Source organism: Molossus molossus, unplaced genomic scaffold (genome assembly GCF_014108415.1).
Source record: "Molossus molossus isolate mMolMol1 unplaced genomic scaffold, mMolMol1.p scaffold_m16_p_14, whole genome shotgun sequence".
Classification (NCBI taxonomy): Eukaryota; Metazoa; Chordata; class Mammalia; order Chiroptera; family Molossidae; genus Molossus; species Molossus molossus.
In genome coordinates, this window is record NW_023425349.1 from 6,547,651 (window position 1) to 6,564,040 (window position 16,390).

General features: G+C 52.3%; 1 protein-coding gene across 7 annotated transcripts in view; it reads right to left on the reverse strand.

Annotated features, from left to right (window-relative positions):
- SPTAN1 (spectrin alpha, non-erythrocytic 1) overlaps positions 1 to 16,390 on the reverse strand; it is a 64,429-nt gene that overhangs the window by 4,989 nt on the left and 43,050 nt on the right. For 4 of the 7 annotated variants that reach the window (XM_036260935.1, XM_036260937.1, XM_036260932.1 and 1 more), the window contains 17 exons: positions 15,507 to 15,610; positions 15,240 to 15,402; positions 14,849 to 14,863; positions 13,100 to 13,231; positions 12,802 to 12,939; positions 11,811 to 11,915; positions 9,258 to 9,466; positions 8,364 to 8,484; positions 8,034 to 8,155; positions 7,603 to 7,735; positions 5,302 to 5,400; positions 3,456 to 3,615; positions 2,512 to 2,588; positions 1,853 to 2,062; positions 1,214 to 1,510; positions 641 to 753; positions 243 to 260 (listed from right to left, as the gene is read on the reverse strand). In XM_036260935.1, the coding sequence (XP_036116828.1) occupies positions 243 to 260; positions 641 to 753; positions 1,214 to 1,510; positions 1,853 to 2,062; positions 2,512 to 2,588; positions 3,456 to 3,615; positions 5,302 to 5,400; positions 7,603 to 7,735; positions 8,034 to 8,155; positions 8,364 to 8,484; positions 9,258 to 9,466; positions 11,811 to 11,915; positions 12,802 to 12,939; positions 13,100 to 13,231; positions 14,849 to 14,863; positions 15,240 to 15,402; positions 15,507 to 15,610 (2,216 nt within the window). The remainder of the gene's footprint in view (positions 1 to 242; positions 261 to 640; positions 754 to 1,213; positions 1,511 to 1,852; positions 2,063 to 2,511; positions 2,589 to 3,455; positions 3,616 to 5,301; positions 5,401 to 7,602; positions 7,736 to 8,033; positions 8,156 to 8,363; positions 8,485 to 9,257; positions 9,467 to 11,810; positions 11,916 to 12,801; positions 12,940 to 13,099; positions 13,232 to 14,848; positions 14,864 to 15,239; positions 15,403 to 15,506; positions 15,611 to 16,390) is intronic. The other 3 variants (XM_036260938.1, XM_036260936.1, XM_036260933.1) reach the window with 1 other exon arrangement.

Sequence of the window (16,390 nt, forward strand, 5' to 3'; positions counted from 1 at the left end):
CTCACCCCAGAGCCCGTGGAAAGGGAACAGGAAGGTGGGAGCGGCTCCCTTCCCCAGACCGTAGGATGCTGGGGACAGGAGGCTGTGGGGCAAGGCACACACTCCTTGTAAGGTGACAGGGACGGGCAGGGAGGCCCATCCTGGGATCCCCTGAAAGCCAGGCCACAGGGGGACAGGGGGACAGGGACAAGCACACAAGACACGACACCACGAGCCCGGAGAAATAAGAAGACAATATTAACCCATCGAGGAGATACGTTCTGTGGAGATGGGATCCAAGCAGCCGTGAGACAAGGTGGTGTCCGGACAGCAGCAACCGGGAGGTGGGGACAGAGGGTAGCACGAGAAAAGAAAAACAAAACCAACAACATCAGTGCCCACCCGCACTCAACCCCACACCATGTGACCGAGTCGCTGCTCAGGGCTGAGCAGGGCCACGCACCACACGCCCCGACTGCGGGAGGCCCCTTCACGAGCACTGTTCTAACGCGGCCCACCCCTCCGGCTCCTGTGCCCCTGACCCTCTCCTCAAGCCACACGCCTTCTGCTGCCATGCAAAGCTGCCCGCACCCTGGGGCCGGGCGGAGGCCCGGGGATCCCGCCTGGAGAGCAGAGCGCTCGGGCTGAGCGGGGGCGGCACCTGGTCTCCTGGATCCACTGGTGGAAGGCGTTGGCGTGCTGCGCAAACTCCTGCCGCAGCTTGTCGTTCTCTTCCTGCCGGCGCTGCTCCTTCTGCAACTCCAGCTCCCTCTCCTAAGGACCCAACAGAGGCAGAGGCCACGTCACCCTGGCCCCTGCTGCACGGACAGGCTCACACTGGAGATGGCCCTGCCCTCGGGAATGGACCAGCTCGCTTTAACATTTGAAAGGAGCAGAAGTCGTGTTCTGACGCTAAACACAAGAAACTACTGCTCTGGAGGTCAGGGAGGACTGATGTCAACCTCAACCGAAAGACAACAGAAGTCTGGGGGACACTTCGTGAGAGCACTCAGTAATTCTCTAGGGGCTCCAAACCCCTGCTGGAACTCTGGCCAGATGTGCCGTGGAAGCGACCGATGACAGGTAAGGGGTGGGCCGCTAGACTGATACACGGTAACTTCTGATGAACAAAACCACGCTTCCCCCAGGTCACAGCTCTCCTACTGGGAGGGGTCTCTCTGACCAGGGGCCCAGGCCGACAGCCTGAGCAGGTGGGAGAGCAGTGGGAAGGCACCTTGATAATCTTCTGCAGGTTCCTCCAGGTCTCCTCCAAGGCCTCCATGGTGAACCAGGTGTAGGGGTTGGAGGCCACGCGGAAGCTCTTGATCTGGCGGTCCAGCTCGGCCAGCTGGTTGAAGTCGGCCTGGGCCGAGCTGAGCGAGGAGCGGAAGGCATCATGGGCCTCACGCAAGGCTTTGATTTCTTCCAGGGAGTTGCAGCGCACAGGGTCTGTCAAGTCCTCCTCTGCGTTTTCAAACCAGCTGTTGAAGGCAGAAGCCTTTTTGGCAAAGGTCAGGAAGAGGTCTTCCACCTGAACGCAGAGAAGATGGAGTTAGAACAGTCACCAGGCCTGGACACACTAGGTTGGGCAGTGGTGGGTGTGGGGGCAGGCAAAGCAGGGGTAGTCCCCGGGCATCAGGGTTGAGATGGCACGTCCTCCGTCTGCCTCCCCCGCTCCCCTCGGTACACCCCTCTCTCTTGGGGTTTCTGAATGGCAATCGCATGAAGGTGAGGGTCCCATCGCCTTGGTTTAGGTTGACTCCACGCCCCCGCCCAGAACCTCTGACAAGCTGATGCAGAGCACGGCGAATGGAGGACGGGTGCGCCCTCCCTGGACGCTGGGCCAGCTGAGCTTTGCCGGGCCCACCCTTACCTTGCGGAAGTGGCTCTGAGCCTCCAGCAGCTTCTTCTTCCGGGTGGCAGAGTTGGCCAGAAGCTGGCTCCATCTCTTCATGAGGGAGGCGTGCCGGGCCTCGATGGCCTTTGACTGAATGTGTTTTGCAGCCAACAGCTGATCTTTGAGGGCAGTGATGTTGGCGATGCCCTCCTGCTGGAAGGCCTGCAGGCCAGCGTCGAAGGTTTCCTGGAACAGGAGCCATGAGTCAGTCTGCAGTGACCCACGAGACTCGCACTTGCTTTCTGGGGCCTTACCAGACTGCTAGCCTGGAGTCCCCACCTTGTCCTGCCACTGGGTCACACCCAAGCACTCTCCCACCTCCTTCAGACTGAGGATTACGACAGCAGCGTGGGCCCAGCCTCAGCCCGCCGCCCGCCGCCCGCCCCCCGCCCCCAGGCAGACAGGCCTGCCAGGTAAGCCCACAGCGCGCTCGGTGCGTCCCTGCCAGCGCGGGTCAGGCCACTGCGCACACGCCCGGCGCGGACGCTCCGAGGACTGGACGGCACCTGTTCGCTGCCGGCCCCTAGGGCCCAACGCGAGTCAAACGTCTCACCGAGAGACGCTGACCGTCATTCACCTACCAGGAAACACTATTTAACAACTTTCAATCAGTCAACCAAGAGGCCACAACCGACCTGTTTCGTAAGGAGAGTCTGCACAGAAGACAGGTCTCGGCCATAATCATCTGTCTTCAAGCTGTTCTCCTTTTCACCTAGAAAACCAAGCATGAGAAATACAGCTCTCTTTGGTACAGTGAGATTCATTTGAAAGTAAAAAAACACCCAAGCCACACTTAATTTTTTTTTTTTCATTTATCTTCAGATAAGAGTGGGAGGGAGGGGGGAAGAGAGAAAGAGAGAGAAACATTGATGTGAGAGAGTCACATCAATTGGTCACCAACTGAGGTGGGGACAAACTGCAACCGAGGTACGTGCCCCTAGCAGGTACTGAACCCGGGTCTCTCTGGTCCTCAGGCCAACGCTCTAACCGCTGGGCCAAACTGGCCAGGGCCACACTTATTTTTTTTATATTTAAATTTCAATATTACCAACAGTAGTCTCTGAACCCACATTAGCTGCCTGCTCCCTGCACTCCAGACCCCCGCGCTCCATCTGTGCCATGAAGAGATGTGGTTCAATCGCTCCTTTTGTGACAACTACCAAGGTCTCATGGTCCCGAAATCAGCCTGCTGACTTCCCGGGGAAGCTGGCTGCACCCTGGACCCACGTAGCTAGGGGGCAGTGCCGAGGCAGCCTGCTGCTGGCTGCTGTGCTCATGTTGCTCCTATCATGGCGCTCACTGCTTCTTTCCCTGGGCAAGGGCCTTTTTTGTTGTTGTAAACCCGTGTGTTGGCCCAGTGCCGGACACTGCTGAGGTCCCGGCTCTCTGGGTCAGGACTATGGCTCTTCTGGCCACTGCCAGTGGTCTGCCCTGGTGGTGGGTTCTCTGGAATGGCCACATTTGATTAGTTTCTTCTCTGTAGAAAACCCGTCACAAAAGGAGCTGATGAGCTGGGGGTCTGGACAACCTTGCTGGCCTGGGTGGGTCAGAGACCCGGGACCTCGACGAGACTGCTTACCAATCCAGGACTCCACCACGTCCGCCTTCCAGTTGAACTGAAGGAAGGCTGAGTTCTCATCCAGTTTTGCCTTCCGCTGGGCGGCAGCTTTCTCCAAGTCGGATACTTTCCCATTCAAGCCCTTCATCTTGGAAGAGATGTTCTCCTCATGGTGGTTGTTCTAGGCCACGAAGAGAAGCAAGCTCTGGTCAGCCTCACCTCCTGCTGCAGCCCTGCCCTGTGCCCGCCCTGTCCAGGAAGGGCGCCGTCACACGGAAGATGGGTCACATGCGCCCTCCACTGCGAAGAGGAGCGGGGAAGGCTTCTGAGAGCAACAGAGCAAAAGCCTTAAAAAGATGAATACCGCCCGGCCGGTGTAGTAGCTCAGTGGTTGAGCGTCGACCCCTGCACCAAGAGGTCGCCGGTTCGATTCCCAGTCAGGGCACATGCCCAGGTTGTGGGCCCGATCCCCCGTGGGGGGCATGCAGGAGGCGGCCAATCGATATTCTCTCACTGATGTTTCTCTCTCTCTTCCTCTCTGTGTCTCTCAGATCAATAAAGAAAAAAAAAAAAGATGAATACTGCAGCTCCCCTTGAAGGAATCCATTCTAAAGGAATAGCGAGGGACACACTGAAATGTTAAGTCATGATGTATCCAGCAGCACTATTTCTGATAGCAAAACACTAGAAAAAAGTCTAAATAGTTACCACTTAGAAAAACATTACACATCTAAAGAACGGCTATTATACAAATTCAATAAAAACAATGATTCTGAAAAGTGTTTTGACATTGTGGAGACGGAAATTTACGGAGCCTCGAACACTTTGATTCAGTCTGGATTAAACATACTCCCCAAGCCCACCAAGTCTCAGGAGGGTGCGGGGAAGGCGGACAGCCGGGAATGCAAAGCGGCCCGGTCTGAGGACAGCCCCCGGTGCCGCTGGGGGCCGCACACAGGCCTCACCCACGCCTGCAGTCGTCCGTCTGGAATTACTTTTATGTCAGTCTGTCATGGGGGCCAGGAAAAAAAACCTCTCCAGCGAAATGATTTTCACTCCATTGCTCCCTCCTGTGGACTCAACAGCTAGTCTCATCTCAAGGCCTGATTATTGGTGCAGATTCTGTGACGAGACATCTTACTTCCTGGTTGTGTTTGCGACAGGAAATTGTGAAAAGTTGCTTGTTTTGCGCTGCTAAACGTTTGTCATTGTACCAAAGTGACTGGCGCTGATTCACTAGTGACAGATGGGGGCACATTTCCTCTGGAACTTCAGCACCAAAATCTCTTCTCCCTTTACCTTTGCTTTCTCCCTAAAGGGCTATTTGAGTGAAATAAACCCTGTGATTTTAAGATTTGTTCTAAAGAGCCCTGCACATCAGCCAGGTCACAGACACTTCGCAGTGGCGCGGTCCCGCCAGCTGTCTGCTTCGTCTGGGGCAGCTGCACGTGTGGAGGGGAGACGTCTGGAAGGTTGGGCGGAAGGTCTCCCCGTGGTCTCTGTGAGGCTCGGAGGGTATTTGATTTGCCTGCTCGCTCTCCTGCTCTCTGGAAAGGGCTTTATTACGTGGGGAACGAAGAGAGCGCCCCGGGGGAGGGGGTGCCAGTCACAGGGCCAGGGATGCTTCGCTGCCTCGTCAGGGCAGAAACAATTAGTGTCAGAGTCACCTCACTGATGGCTTCAAAAGGGGGAAAATGGCCAACTACTCACGTAATCTTCCTCTTTATGAAACTCGGGAATGGACTGCTATTGGTCTCGTGCAAAGCGTCGGTGACTGTCCCAGGGGGTGCGCGTTGTGGGACAACGGAGGTGTCAGCATTGTCGAGTCACAGCGGGAATCGGGGCCTCGCGGGCAGGCCAGACTCACCTTCTTAACGAGGTCTTGTCCATTGGTGCAGACGTCGTTCACACGATCCTTGTGGACGGTGAAGTCTGTCTCGAAAGCTTCATGCTTCTTCAGTAAGCCCTGCAGGGAGGGAGCAAAGTGCCGGCATGTGACAGTGCGCAGGCCACGGGACAGGGTAACGAGCCTGGGAGGTGCATGCCCCCACAGCATCGGTCTAGCTGGGGACGACGACAGCAGACAGGTGCAGAAGTGAGTGAGTCACCATGAAGGCAGTGAGACCAGGCTGCAGCCAGAGTAACCGGCGCGGGCTGGCCTTGGGAGCGACGCCAGGGAAGGCCTTTCTGAAGGGGTTCATCTCCTGCTCTCCAGGAGACCAAGAATGAGGCAGAGCGTGTCAGCAGAATGATATTCATCCTGCGGTTTAAGCAAACATGTCTCCTGTGGGACCTTCCGAGTCTTCTCTCAATACAACCGAAGCGCCGGAGACAAAGCTTCTAGGGCCTCAACTACACGGGAGGGAACCCCTCGGCCCACGGCCAGCACCCCGAGCAGCGCACGAATCTCCACTGCGTGGCTCGGGCTACTCTGACTCTTGGGAATGTAAACTCTGCGTCCACAGCTGGCAGCTTGCATTCAGGAACATTCTACGAAAATGTGTAGCCCCTCCTACCAAGAGGGCAGTCTACTATCCATCTGGTACCCAGGGCTGCTTTGTGACTGTTTTGACCAAGAGAAGGCAGTGAGGACAACACCGTGTCACGTCTGAGACGAGGCCTGAAGGCCCCTTTCCGATCCCGCCTCTGCCTGTGTGAAGGGTGCCTACGGAAGCTGGTCTAGCTTTCTGGAGGATGACAGGCCATGGGACCAGCTGCCCTTTCTCAACGCAGCTGTGAGGGACCCCAAGTGAATGCAGCAGAGGAATGTTTTCAAGGTGGCTACACAGTGACAGGTTAAGCACTGTATTTGGGAAGTATGCTGTGTGTTGAATTGCGGGCCTCTAAAAGATATGAGGAGGTCCACGTGGACACGAGGCCTCTGCAGAGGTGACCAGGTTATGAGGTCAGCAGGCTGGGCCCTACTCCAATGACTCTGTCCGCTAAGGAAGGGGAAGTCTGGACACAGACACACCCAGAGAGAATGCCAGGGGAAGACAGCCACTGAAGACAGAGGTTTGATGCTGCCACAAGCCCAGGACGCCTGGGCCACCAGGAGCTGGCAGGCAGGGAAGGACCCTCCCCGAGAAGTTTCAGAGAGCAAGGTCCTGCCTACACCTTGATCTCAGACTTCTGGCCTCCAGAACTGTGACAATAAATGTCTGTTTTTTTTTAAAGGTTTTAATTATTAATTTCATCCTCACCCGAGGACATTTTACCATTGATTTTTTTTTTTTTTTTTTTTAGAGAGAGCGAAAGGGAGAGAGGGAGAGAAAGAGAGAGACAGCAACATTGACGTATGAGAGAGAAACATCTATTGGTTGCCTCCTGTATGACCATGACCAGGGCCGGGAACCAAACCTGTAATCTAGGTACATGCCCTTGACTGGAGTCAACCTGAGACCCTCTATTCTGCAGGCTGATGCTCTTACCATGCACCAAGAAGTCACTGGTTCGATTGCCGGTCAGGGCACATGCCTGTTCAAGCTCAATCCCCAGTAGGGGGCGTGCAGGAGGCAGTCAATCAATTGTTCTCTCTCACTTCCATGTTTCTATCTCTTCTTCTCTCTTCCCCTCTCTCTAAAAATCAATGAAAAATTAAAAAAAATATCTGGCCCTGGCCGGTTTGGCTCAGCGGTTAGAGCATCGGCCTGTGGTCCAGAGACCCAGGTTCAGTTCCTGCTAAGGGCGTGTACCTCGGTTGCAGTTTGTCCCCGGCCCTGGTTGGGTCATGCAGGTGGCAACCACTTGATGTGTCCTTTTCATATCAATGTTTCTCTCTCTCTCTACCTCTCACTCTATCTGAACAAAAAATGGAAAAATGTCCTTGGGTGAGGATTAAAAAAAAAAAAAAAAGGCTATTGTTTTAAAGCCACCTGTTGGTGACTTTGTTATGGCAGCCACAGCACCAGTAACCATGGGAATGATACTAATCATACTGCTTAAGTGACAACAGGGCTCCACGCACTGGGGCTCCCAAAGTCATGACAATTTTGTCTCTGGAGGGACACTTCTAGCAAAAGATCTTAAGGGCAAAAGTCAGCTAATGAGACCATGGCTGCTGGCTCTGTGCTCCCATGGTAAGGGTACAGTCACCGAACCCACAGCAAAAGGGTGACATGAGCAGCTGCTAAGGAAGCAAGCAGGTGGCACCTTTGGTGTCCCTGACCTGGATAGCAGCAAGAGTGTCTCCGTAATCTTCACTGGCCACCAGGGTCATTTTCTCATTGATCCAGGCTTCTTCCTCTTCCACGTTGGCTACAAACTGCTGATATTCCAAGGATTCTTCTAGCCGTTGGCCCCTATTTACAGCAGACAGAAAAAAATCAGCCTCTTAACTTGGATTCTGACAGCTAATGTATGCTAAAAATACTGACAACTGAAGTTCAGTCAAGCCTTCTGCATAATACAAGAGATAGTGCTGGTCGAATGGAAAATTCTGGAACCATATGCTGGGTCCAGAGTCTCATAATCGAACCAGCCAACTTCGGCCTTGCACACCCAAAGAGAGGGTCCAGGAGGGGGCAAGGGCCCGCAAGCTCTGCGCAGGCCTCCCCCCCGCCCGGTACCAGGCGGGCCCCGAGCCCCCCGGCCACCCACCGGGCTGCTGCCAGCTGCTTCAGCTCCCTCCAGTGCTCCACAAACTGCGCCAGGCGCTGCTGAATCTCCTCCTTCCCGATGGTGTTATCATCCGACAGCTTCTTTCCGGTATCCAGGACACCCTGCCGGGCAACAGTGAATGGATTAACACTCACCCCTGCTTCTAGATACTTCCAGGAAAAGGCCTCAGCATCCAATTCAGAGCTCCTTCCGGTTCGGGATGAGGGGACAGAGACACTGGAGAGGCCTCAGCGCGGTGAACGGGAGCAGATTTCTTCATGCGTCACCGGGACACTCAAAGCCCGCTGCCCTCAGCCAGAGGCGCCTCACCTGGATCGCAGGCTCGTGAGCAGCCAGTTCTGCCTCCAGCCGCTTGTGCTTCTTCCTCAGGTTCTGAACACCTGTTAAGTCCCGGCCGTAGTCCTCAGAGCTCACCAGCAGCTTCTTCTCTCTGGACAACACAGGCGGGCAGTCAGTCTCTGCACCTCCATGTTTTCAACTGGAGACACGTGGACAAAACTGCTGTGCAGTGTACAGCTCTCATGATGTCTTCAGCTGCACCTGCCAATCTCGCCGGGGAAACCTCGTCACTCTTCTAGAAAACAAAAGCTCTATTTCCCACACACAGTGTCCACGTACTATGGGGGAACATGTACTGTGTCCGATCCGCAGGGGTTTGGGGTGCACTGGAGAACAAGGAGGTGCCTGTGGCATTACCCTTCAACCCTCCTTTATCGAACATACATGGAACTGATATAATTTTTTTAAGTGAGGAATTAAGAGATTTCCCCCCCTTAAAATTGGTTTGTGTATATGCTCCATTAACTAGAATAGGTAGACTAAAATTCTGGGGGAAGGGAGGATTAAAAATAAACTACTCTCCTTCTTTAGAGAATGATCTTCTCCATGAGGTCAGGCTGTCTTTTCTGGGGAGGAACTCACAATGATCTCCCCAAGGATCTCAGGGCAGGGCATAACTAGGCTCTAGTGTAACCATCCGGTGTCACTACCATTCAGGGGACTTCGCTAACCAGTATCACTGCAGCCCTGGACATCAGAAGAAACTGAGGTGCTGGTGAAGGTGGGACCCCGCACAGCCTGGCTGCCGAGGCCATGTCCTTTCTGCCACACTTCCCTGTCTCGCCACCACATTCCAGGAGAGACCGAGCCTCCTGGCCAGGCAGCCTGGACCTCCTGACTCTCCTCAGCCCCAGGAGCACGTACTTGATCCAGGACTCCTCATCATCCATGTCCCGGAAGAACTGGTGCAGTCGATGGGATTCATTCAGCTTGGCCCGCCGGGAGGCTGCCATGCTCTTGATTTTCTGGAAACGACCGTTGATAGTGTCACGCTTGTCCTTCACTTGAGAGGTGTCGAAGGCACTGCTGGTCATCAGGCTGTCTGCCTGGCCGTTCAGGTCCTTCAGGCGATCCTGGGGTAGGGGACATAATGGAAGGGGTTAGACATCTGAGTCCCCATGAATACTTGCATGAAAATAACATCTCAGAAACTGCTCAATGACAGGTTGATTTAAGATATATTTGGTCTGAGCCCTGGCTGGTTTGGCTCAGCAGTTAAGAGCATCAACCCTTGGATCAAAGGGTCATGGGTTCAATTCCTGGTCAAGGGCATGTACTTGGGTTGCAGATTTGATCCTTGGCCCCAGTTGGGGTTGTGTGGGAGGCAGCCAAACGATGTGTCTCTCTCACAGTGATGCTTCTCTCTTTCTCTTCTCCTCCCTCCCTTCTATTTTATCTAAAAATTGATAGAAAAATATCCTTGAGTGAGAATTAACAACAACAAAAAAGATATATTTGGTGTGGAGTGTTAATAGTCTAAAAGTGTGATATGTGGATCCCTGGGGTCCTACAAGGTCAAAGCTATTTTCATAACAATACAAAGACCTTATCTTTCTTTTTTATTGTATACATTTGCACTGATGGTGCAATAGCAACGGGGGGGAGGGGGAAGGAGAGTCTGATGCCACAAGTCAGGGCCAGGCAACACGCAACACAGAAATAGACTCTCAACTGCCCTGCATTTCCAATAAAAAGTGCTGTCTCACAAACACCAAAAAAAAGCAGCAAATGTCACCTAGTCGATGTGGCTCAGTGGATTGAGCATCACTCCACGGACTGAGAGGTCCCAGTTCGATTCCTGATCAGAGCACATACCCAATTGTGGGCTCCATCCCCAGTAGGGGGCGTGCAGGAGGCAGCCCATCAATGTTCCTTACTCACACTGATGTTTCTTTCTCTCCCTCTCTCTCTAAAAAAATCAACAAAAATATATTTTTAAAAAAGCAGCAAAAGCTGTTAAGTGTATTAAATATCTGTCTTTGAGTACATTTCATTTAATATCCTCAGTGACAAGGGAAAGACACTCAGGCACTTCTGCTGTATCCTCAGGTTCAATGACTGTCCTGAGGAAAAGCACATGGTGCAAGCTCAGCTAGCCACGGTCACGGACCTCCATTTGTACTTGAAAGGACAACCAACCAACAGACAAACTATGGTCATTCAGACGGTGGGATCTGACAAATACTGTGTCGAGAATTTAAAAAGGGAACCTATTCCTAGCCAGTGTGGCTCAGTGGATTGAGCATAGTCCCATGGACAGAGAGGTCTTGGTCTGATTCTCAATCAGGGCACATGCCTGGATTGTGAGCTCCATCCGTGCAGGAGGCAGCTGATCAATGTTTCTCACATGGATGTTTCTATCTCTCTCTCCCCACCTCTCCAAAATAAAACAAACAAAACAACAAAAAAAACAAAACATTAAAAATAAAAGTGAACCTGTCTCGCTCGGCCTGGTCGTTGTGGCCCAGTGGTTGAGCATCAACCCGTGTACCAAGAGGTCGACAGTTCGATTCTCAGTCAAGGCACATGCCCAGGTTGTGGGCCAAATCCCCAGTGGGGGGCATGCAGGCGGCCTCCCACATAACCCCGACCAGGGCCAGGGACGAACTGCAACCAAGGTATATGGTCCTTGCCCTGGTCGGTTTGGCTCAGTGGTTAGAGCGTCAGCCTGCGGTCTAGAGAGACCTGGGTTCGGTTTCCGCTAAGGGCACAGACCTCGGTTGCAGTTTGTCCCCAGCCCTGGTTGGGTCGTGTGGGTGGCAACCACTCGATGTGTCCCTTTCACATCTATGTTTCTCTCTCTCTCCCTCCCTCCCACTCTACCTGAACTAAATATCAAAAAATGTCTTCGTGTGATAAAAAAAAAGAAAAAGGTACATGGCCCTTGACTGGACTTGAACCCGAGACTCTTTGGTCCGAGAGCCGACGCTCTAACTGCTGAGGCAAACCAGCCAGGGCCAGATTCCACCCTTTTTTACATGCATTCACTTGTGTGTCTCTATGAGCATGTTGTATAGTTCCGCAATTTTATCATGTGTAGATCTGTGTAATCACCACGAAAATCAAGACACAGACGTTGTTCTGTTAGTACAAAGGAACTTCCTGTGTCTTTACAGCTGCACACCCACCTTGTCCCCAGGGCCAGGAGACCACTCATTTGTTCTCCACCTCTAATCTGTCATTTCAAGAATGTTATAAATGAAGTCATATAGTATGTAACACGTTGATATTGATTTGTAAAATTTAACTTTTAAAATATAAAACCCACATACTCTTTGGGGCCCCTCCATAATGTTCATACTATAAAGAGGTCCCGTGACCACAATGCTGGAGACCCTCAGCTTCAAGAGACAAGCCCACACCTCTCCTTTCCTAAATGCAGAGCCGTCCAGACACCAGCCTGCCGCCTCTACTCACCTCGTGGGCAGATATATCGGCCTCCAGCAGTTGATGCTTTTTTAGCAGGTTGTTCACAGAAGCCAGATCTTTGCCGTAGTCCTCAGATGCCAGGAGGGCCTCCACCTGGCAGGGAACACAAATGTGAAACGCTACTGTTCGGTGCACTAGTTCCGGGGGATCCAGGCCCCCCGGCTGCCGGTCCGGGTCTTGGTTTGGAGAGCAGCACACTTCTCAGTCACAAGATCCTGCTATGCCCGCTCGGCCTGCCTCAGCCTGCACTTACGATGCTCTCCCCTTTCTGTCCATCAAACACTCAAGCGCCTGTGAATGTAAAGGCTACAGCTAAAGGCTCCTCCCCCAGCGAAAGAATCAGCAGCATGGGCAGAGATCACTCCAGAGGGATGCCCGTCGCAGCACGATGGACAGCGCCAAACCTGGAAGACCTGGATGTCCAACCACACGGGAGTGGCTCCATGTTGGCACAACTCGGACTTGGGTAGCTATCCAAATGTTTAGGAGGAATTTCCTATCACCTGGGGAAAACACTCCTAATACATACTAATAAAATTCACATTGTGAGTCCAACTCTCTATATAAACACAGCCATACTAATTTCCATGGAAATATGCACAGACTGGATATGTGGAGTATGGGCTCTAGAAATTTCTATTTTTTTTAATACTTTCTGTACTCTCCAACTTTCCTGCAGAGAGCACATTGCTAACTCTGGCTTCCAGACTCGCTGCTATTTTGGTTTCTGTCTGTGCTCCCGATGGAGGAGGAGTCTGTGGTCCAAGGCCCATCAAACATAAGCTCGTTCTCTCTAAACATTCCTCCCCTCTACTTCGAGTCCTATCCAGCACACAGCTCACGTCTGGTAACGAGGACTAGTTCAAGGGGGCATTGGGAGAGCGCTGACTTCCCATGGCTTTAGGCTTGCTTGCCGACTGCCCTACCATCCTAAACAATCAGACATTTCCAATGACGGAAAGAGAAAACTGGGCATTACCTCGGAGAGCCAGAAGTCAAAGTCCTTGATGCCAGTGTTAAAGTTCTGTTGTTTGTTGGCTTCTTTCAGTTTCTGGCTCTTTTCAGCTGACTTCTGTACCAGGAACTGCCACTGGTCAGCTAAGGCAGCCAACCGAACCTGGGGAAGAGGAGGGAGCTGCTCTGACACGTTCTTGAGAATGGAAGACACCCAGAGCAGCCATTCCCGTGTGTCCCCTTCTGCAGGCAGCCCACAGCCTTCTGGTCTGGTGAACCCAGCCCCTCTTGTCCCTGAGCCCACGTGGAGCTGAAGACCCTACCTTCACAGCGTCCTCGCTACCGGCACAGGCCCCTCGCTCAATCAGGGAGTTGCCCGTGTCGATGACGCCACGGATCCGGTCAGCATTGGCATGCAGCTCTGCTTCAAAGGCCTGGTGCTTCTGGTGCTTGCTCTAGAAATACCAAAACCACCTTTCAAAACCTGGTCCTGCACTTCACATCTTCCCAGGGGGCAGGGATTTTCAGAAGAAAGGGCGTGGTAGCAAACTTAGCAATCTGGGGGCAAGTATCGACTTATTTTAGAGAAGGCAATCACAGAACTTGAGCGACTGTGTTACAGGCAGGTCTGTTGGGAGTTCAGCAGGAGGGCTGGGCCCGCAGAGAGGAAGTGCACCAGCTTAGGAATAGGTGAACTGAGTTGACTCTTAAATCAGCAGAACTGGTTTAGGAGTGAAGTCCTGGAATTATACACTTGCTAACATTTTGCAGAAGACCTCAATGGCCAATTGTAGTTTTGAATCTACTTGTAGATCAATTTCCATCCACGGCTTTCTCCTTAGTGACCAGAGCTCTAACAGCGACACACATACGGAACTCTCATCATCTAAGGCAGCAACCACTACGAAGCAATGCATCAGGTGGTCAAGCAGAGAAGTCTACAGCTGTTGCAGATCGTGGCTTGGCTGGCTTCTCATTTGGTAGCTGTCATTATCAAAACTCCTGGACAGTGTGAAAATCCAGGCTTGAGTCCATTTAGGAACTTCTCTTTGCTAAGAAGAGAGAGGCTGGGAGAGTGATGGGTTCCTGATGCTGCACGGGCTCCTGATACTGGGGCGTAACTGTGCACAAGAATCCGCAGAGGAACAGGAGGCAGGGAGCACAAGAGACAAGTGCAAACACAGCTGTGGCACAATTCTGGGTGAGAAATGAAGGGTCTCAGGGAGAATGTTATTTGGGGAAAAAAGAACTAAAAGAAAAAAGCAGTACAGCTGGGGAAGAATTCTGCACCAAATGTTTCATTTCAGGGGCAGCAACTGTCAAAAGATGGAGCCACCTGGCTGGCTGACCACAGCACTGACACCAGGTGTCCCTGCCGTGTAACCGGGCGCCTGTGTCCCAGAGCAAGAACAAAAAGGTCTCGAGTACCCACAAATCCTGACAAAGGTTAATTTCCCTCTTCTCCGTGTTCTGCTCTCTCTTCGGTCCAAGTTCCACCTATTCTATCCCTTCCTCTCTTCCATCCGCAGAAGCAGCTTCTGGGCTACATTTGGACGGAAAAGACCCTTTTCACTACCCCTTGTGTAGAGACACTTTTTTCTTTGCCTCTTATCCCGGATCCTCTTAGGTTTGGGAGCAAATCACCTGCCTCTCTGGATCTCTTGCTGTCCCTGTCCTGTGGCCAGTATGAAACTCTCATATCCCGTTAGACCCCCGCCCTAAGGCCGAGGGCCACGAGCCTATGTCCACATAGAAAGAGCTGATGATTTCATTTTTTAAAAAAGCACCTCTGGAAGAAAGCAATCAACTACTGCCCCCAAATCAAACATCGCACAGAACTTGCCTACGTGATACACTGGGAGAGGGAACGGGCCATGAAGGTTTGCAGGCTGACAACAGAGAAAGCCACATCCCACAGGGACACTTGAATGGAGTGTGATGGATGATTAGACGTGAAAAAATGAATGAAGAGACACCAGCAAACTGCGTGACCACAATAACAAGGACCTATACAGAAGAACACAAATACTGGAGCTCGTTTAACTAAAACTTTTAAAGAACAAAAGACTTACCAGCAGCTTGGAAAGCTACAAAAACAGATCGAAATAACAAGAGTTCAGTACACTGATGTAAACACACAAATCAGCTATTAAACAGAAACTCATTTTGCTGTCATACTTCCCCTGGGAAGCTCAGCACTTGGGGACAGCAAACAGGGGGACGCTACAGACTTTTTAGCAGCTATGGACCATTTCAATAGACGAAGCAGCTTTGAAATAGCTGACAACTGAGTGTAACCTTCCCACCAGTTCAACTTATTAGGATAACTTTCCTTGGCTTCACCATGGGCACAAGGAAACTGTTTTACAGGCATACCCCCCTTTTTACAGATACCATATTTCGGCACAACCTACTCAAGAACACCGGCTACTTGGGAGATAACAGCCAACCCGTTCGGCTCACCTGGATGTTGGTGGGGTCCTTATAGGACTCATCACTCGCTGTCTGTAATTTTTCGCTGATCCAAGCCTCAATCTCATCCACGTCCCGGCTGAACTGCTGGAGGGTTTGCGATTCTCCCAGCTTCGACCTCTTCTCAATCATCTGGGTTTTAAGACGTCGCCACCTGAGCAAGCGGAACCGAGACCAAACGTGAATGCCTCTCAAACAGGACTGGCCACGGCTCTTGCACGGGTGTGGTGGGGTCCATCAGCACCTCTGCATACCCACCTGTCCAAAACCTCATTGCGCCGGCTAGAAATGTCGCCTTTGGCATAGTGGCCACCAGCGATGAGCTGGTCAGCAAAGGACTGCAGGGCGGCAATCTTCTCCTCCTGCGGGCAGACAGAGGCGTGAGGTCAAGGTGGGCAGGCGGTGCTGCCTGCCCCGCACTGCAGGTCCCGAGCAGAGGGCAGCTATTTTGGGTGACAACTAGCTGGTGGCAGATCAGAATTCACTGACACTTTAGAAGCACAAGTGTAAAAAGCCAGAAGAGCTTGATTTCAATCATTACTAGAGTAGAGTTTAACTCAGGAAGACTCCAGGTCACCCTGGGGTGGGGCAGGGGCTAGGACACTAGTAAATGTCAAATACAAAAGTAGACTTAACAGGAAAAAGTGGTCAGGTTTTCTACAAAGTGATTTATATCTTTCTGATTTTACATCTTTCTGACTTCTGTTAACATGTTCCCTAACCTAACCACAACTTTGTGTTTATTCCCTCAATCCTAGAGAGAGAAAAGGAGGGAGAGAGAGACACACACCCACCCACCCCCCACAATGTGTGAGAGAAACACCAGCTGGCTACCCACCCCCATGTGCCCCCACTGGGGGCCGAGCCTGCAACCTAGGCATGTGCCCTGATCGGGAATCGAACCAGCCACCCTCCAGTGTATGGCCGATGTTCTAACCAACCGAGCCACACTGGCCAGGGCTTGAAAACTTTGTTTTTCTTCCCTTTCACAATACATTTCCCCCCCCTGTGGCTTCCCCATTATCAAAACCTCAGGGTTTACACGTAAAGCTAACAGATCACTTGTGCAGCTCATTCTTCCCGGACGGCGCAGGCAATCCTGGGAGACGTACGGCGACCACGTGGCTTCCTGTGTAGTCGAC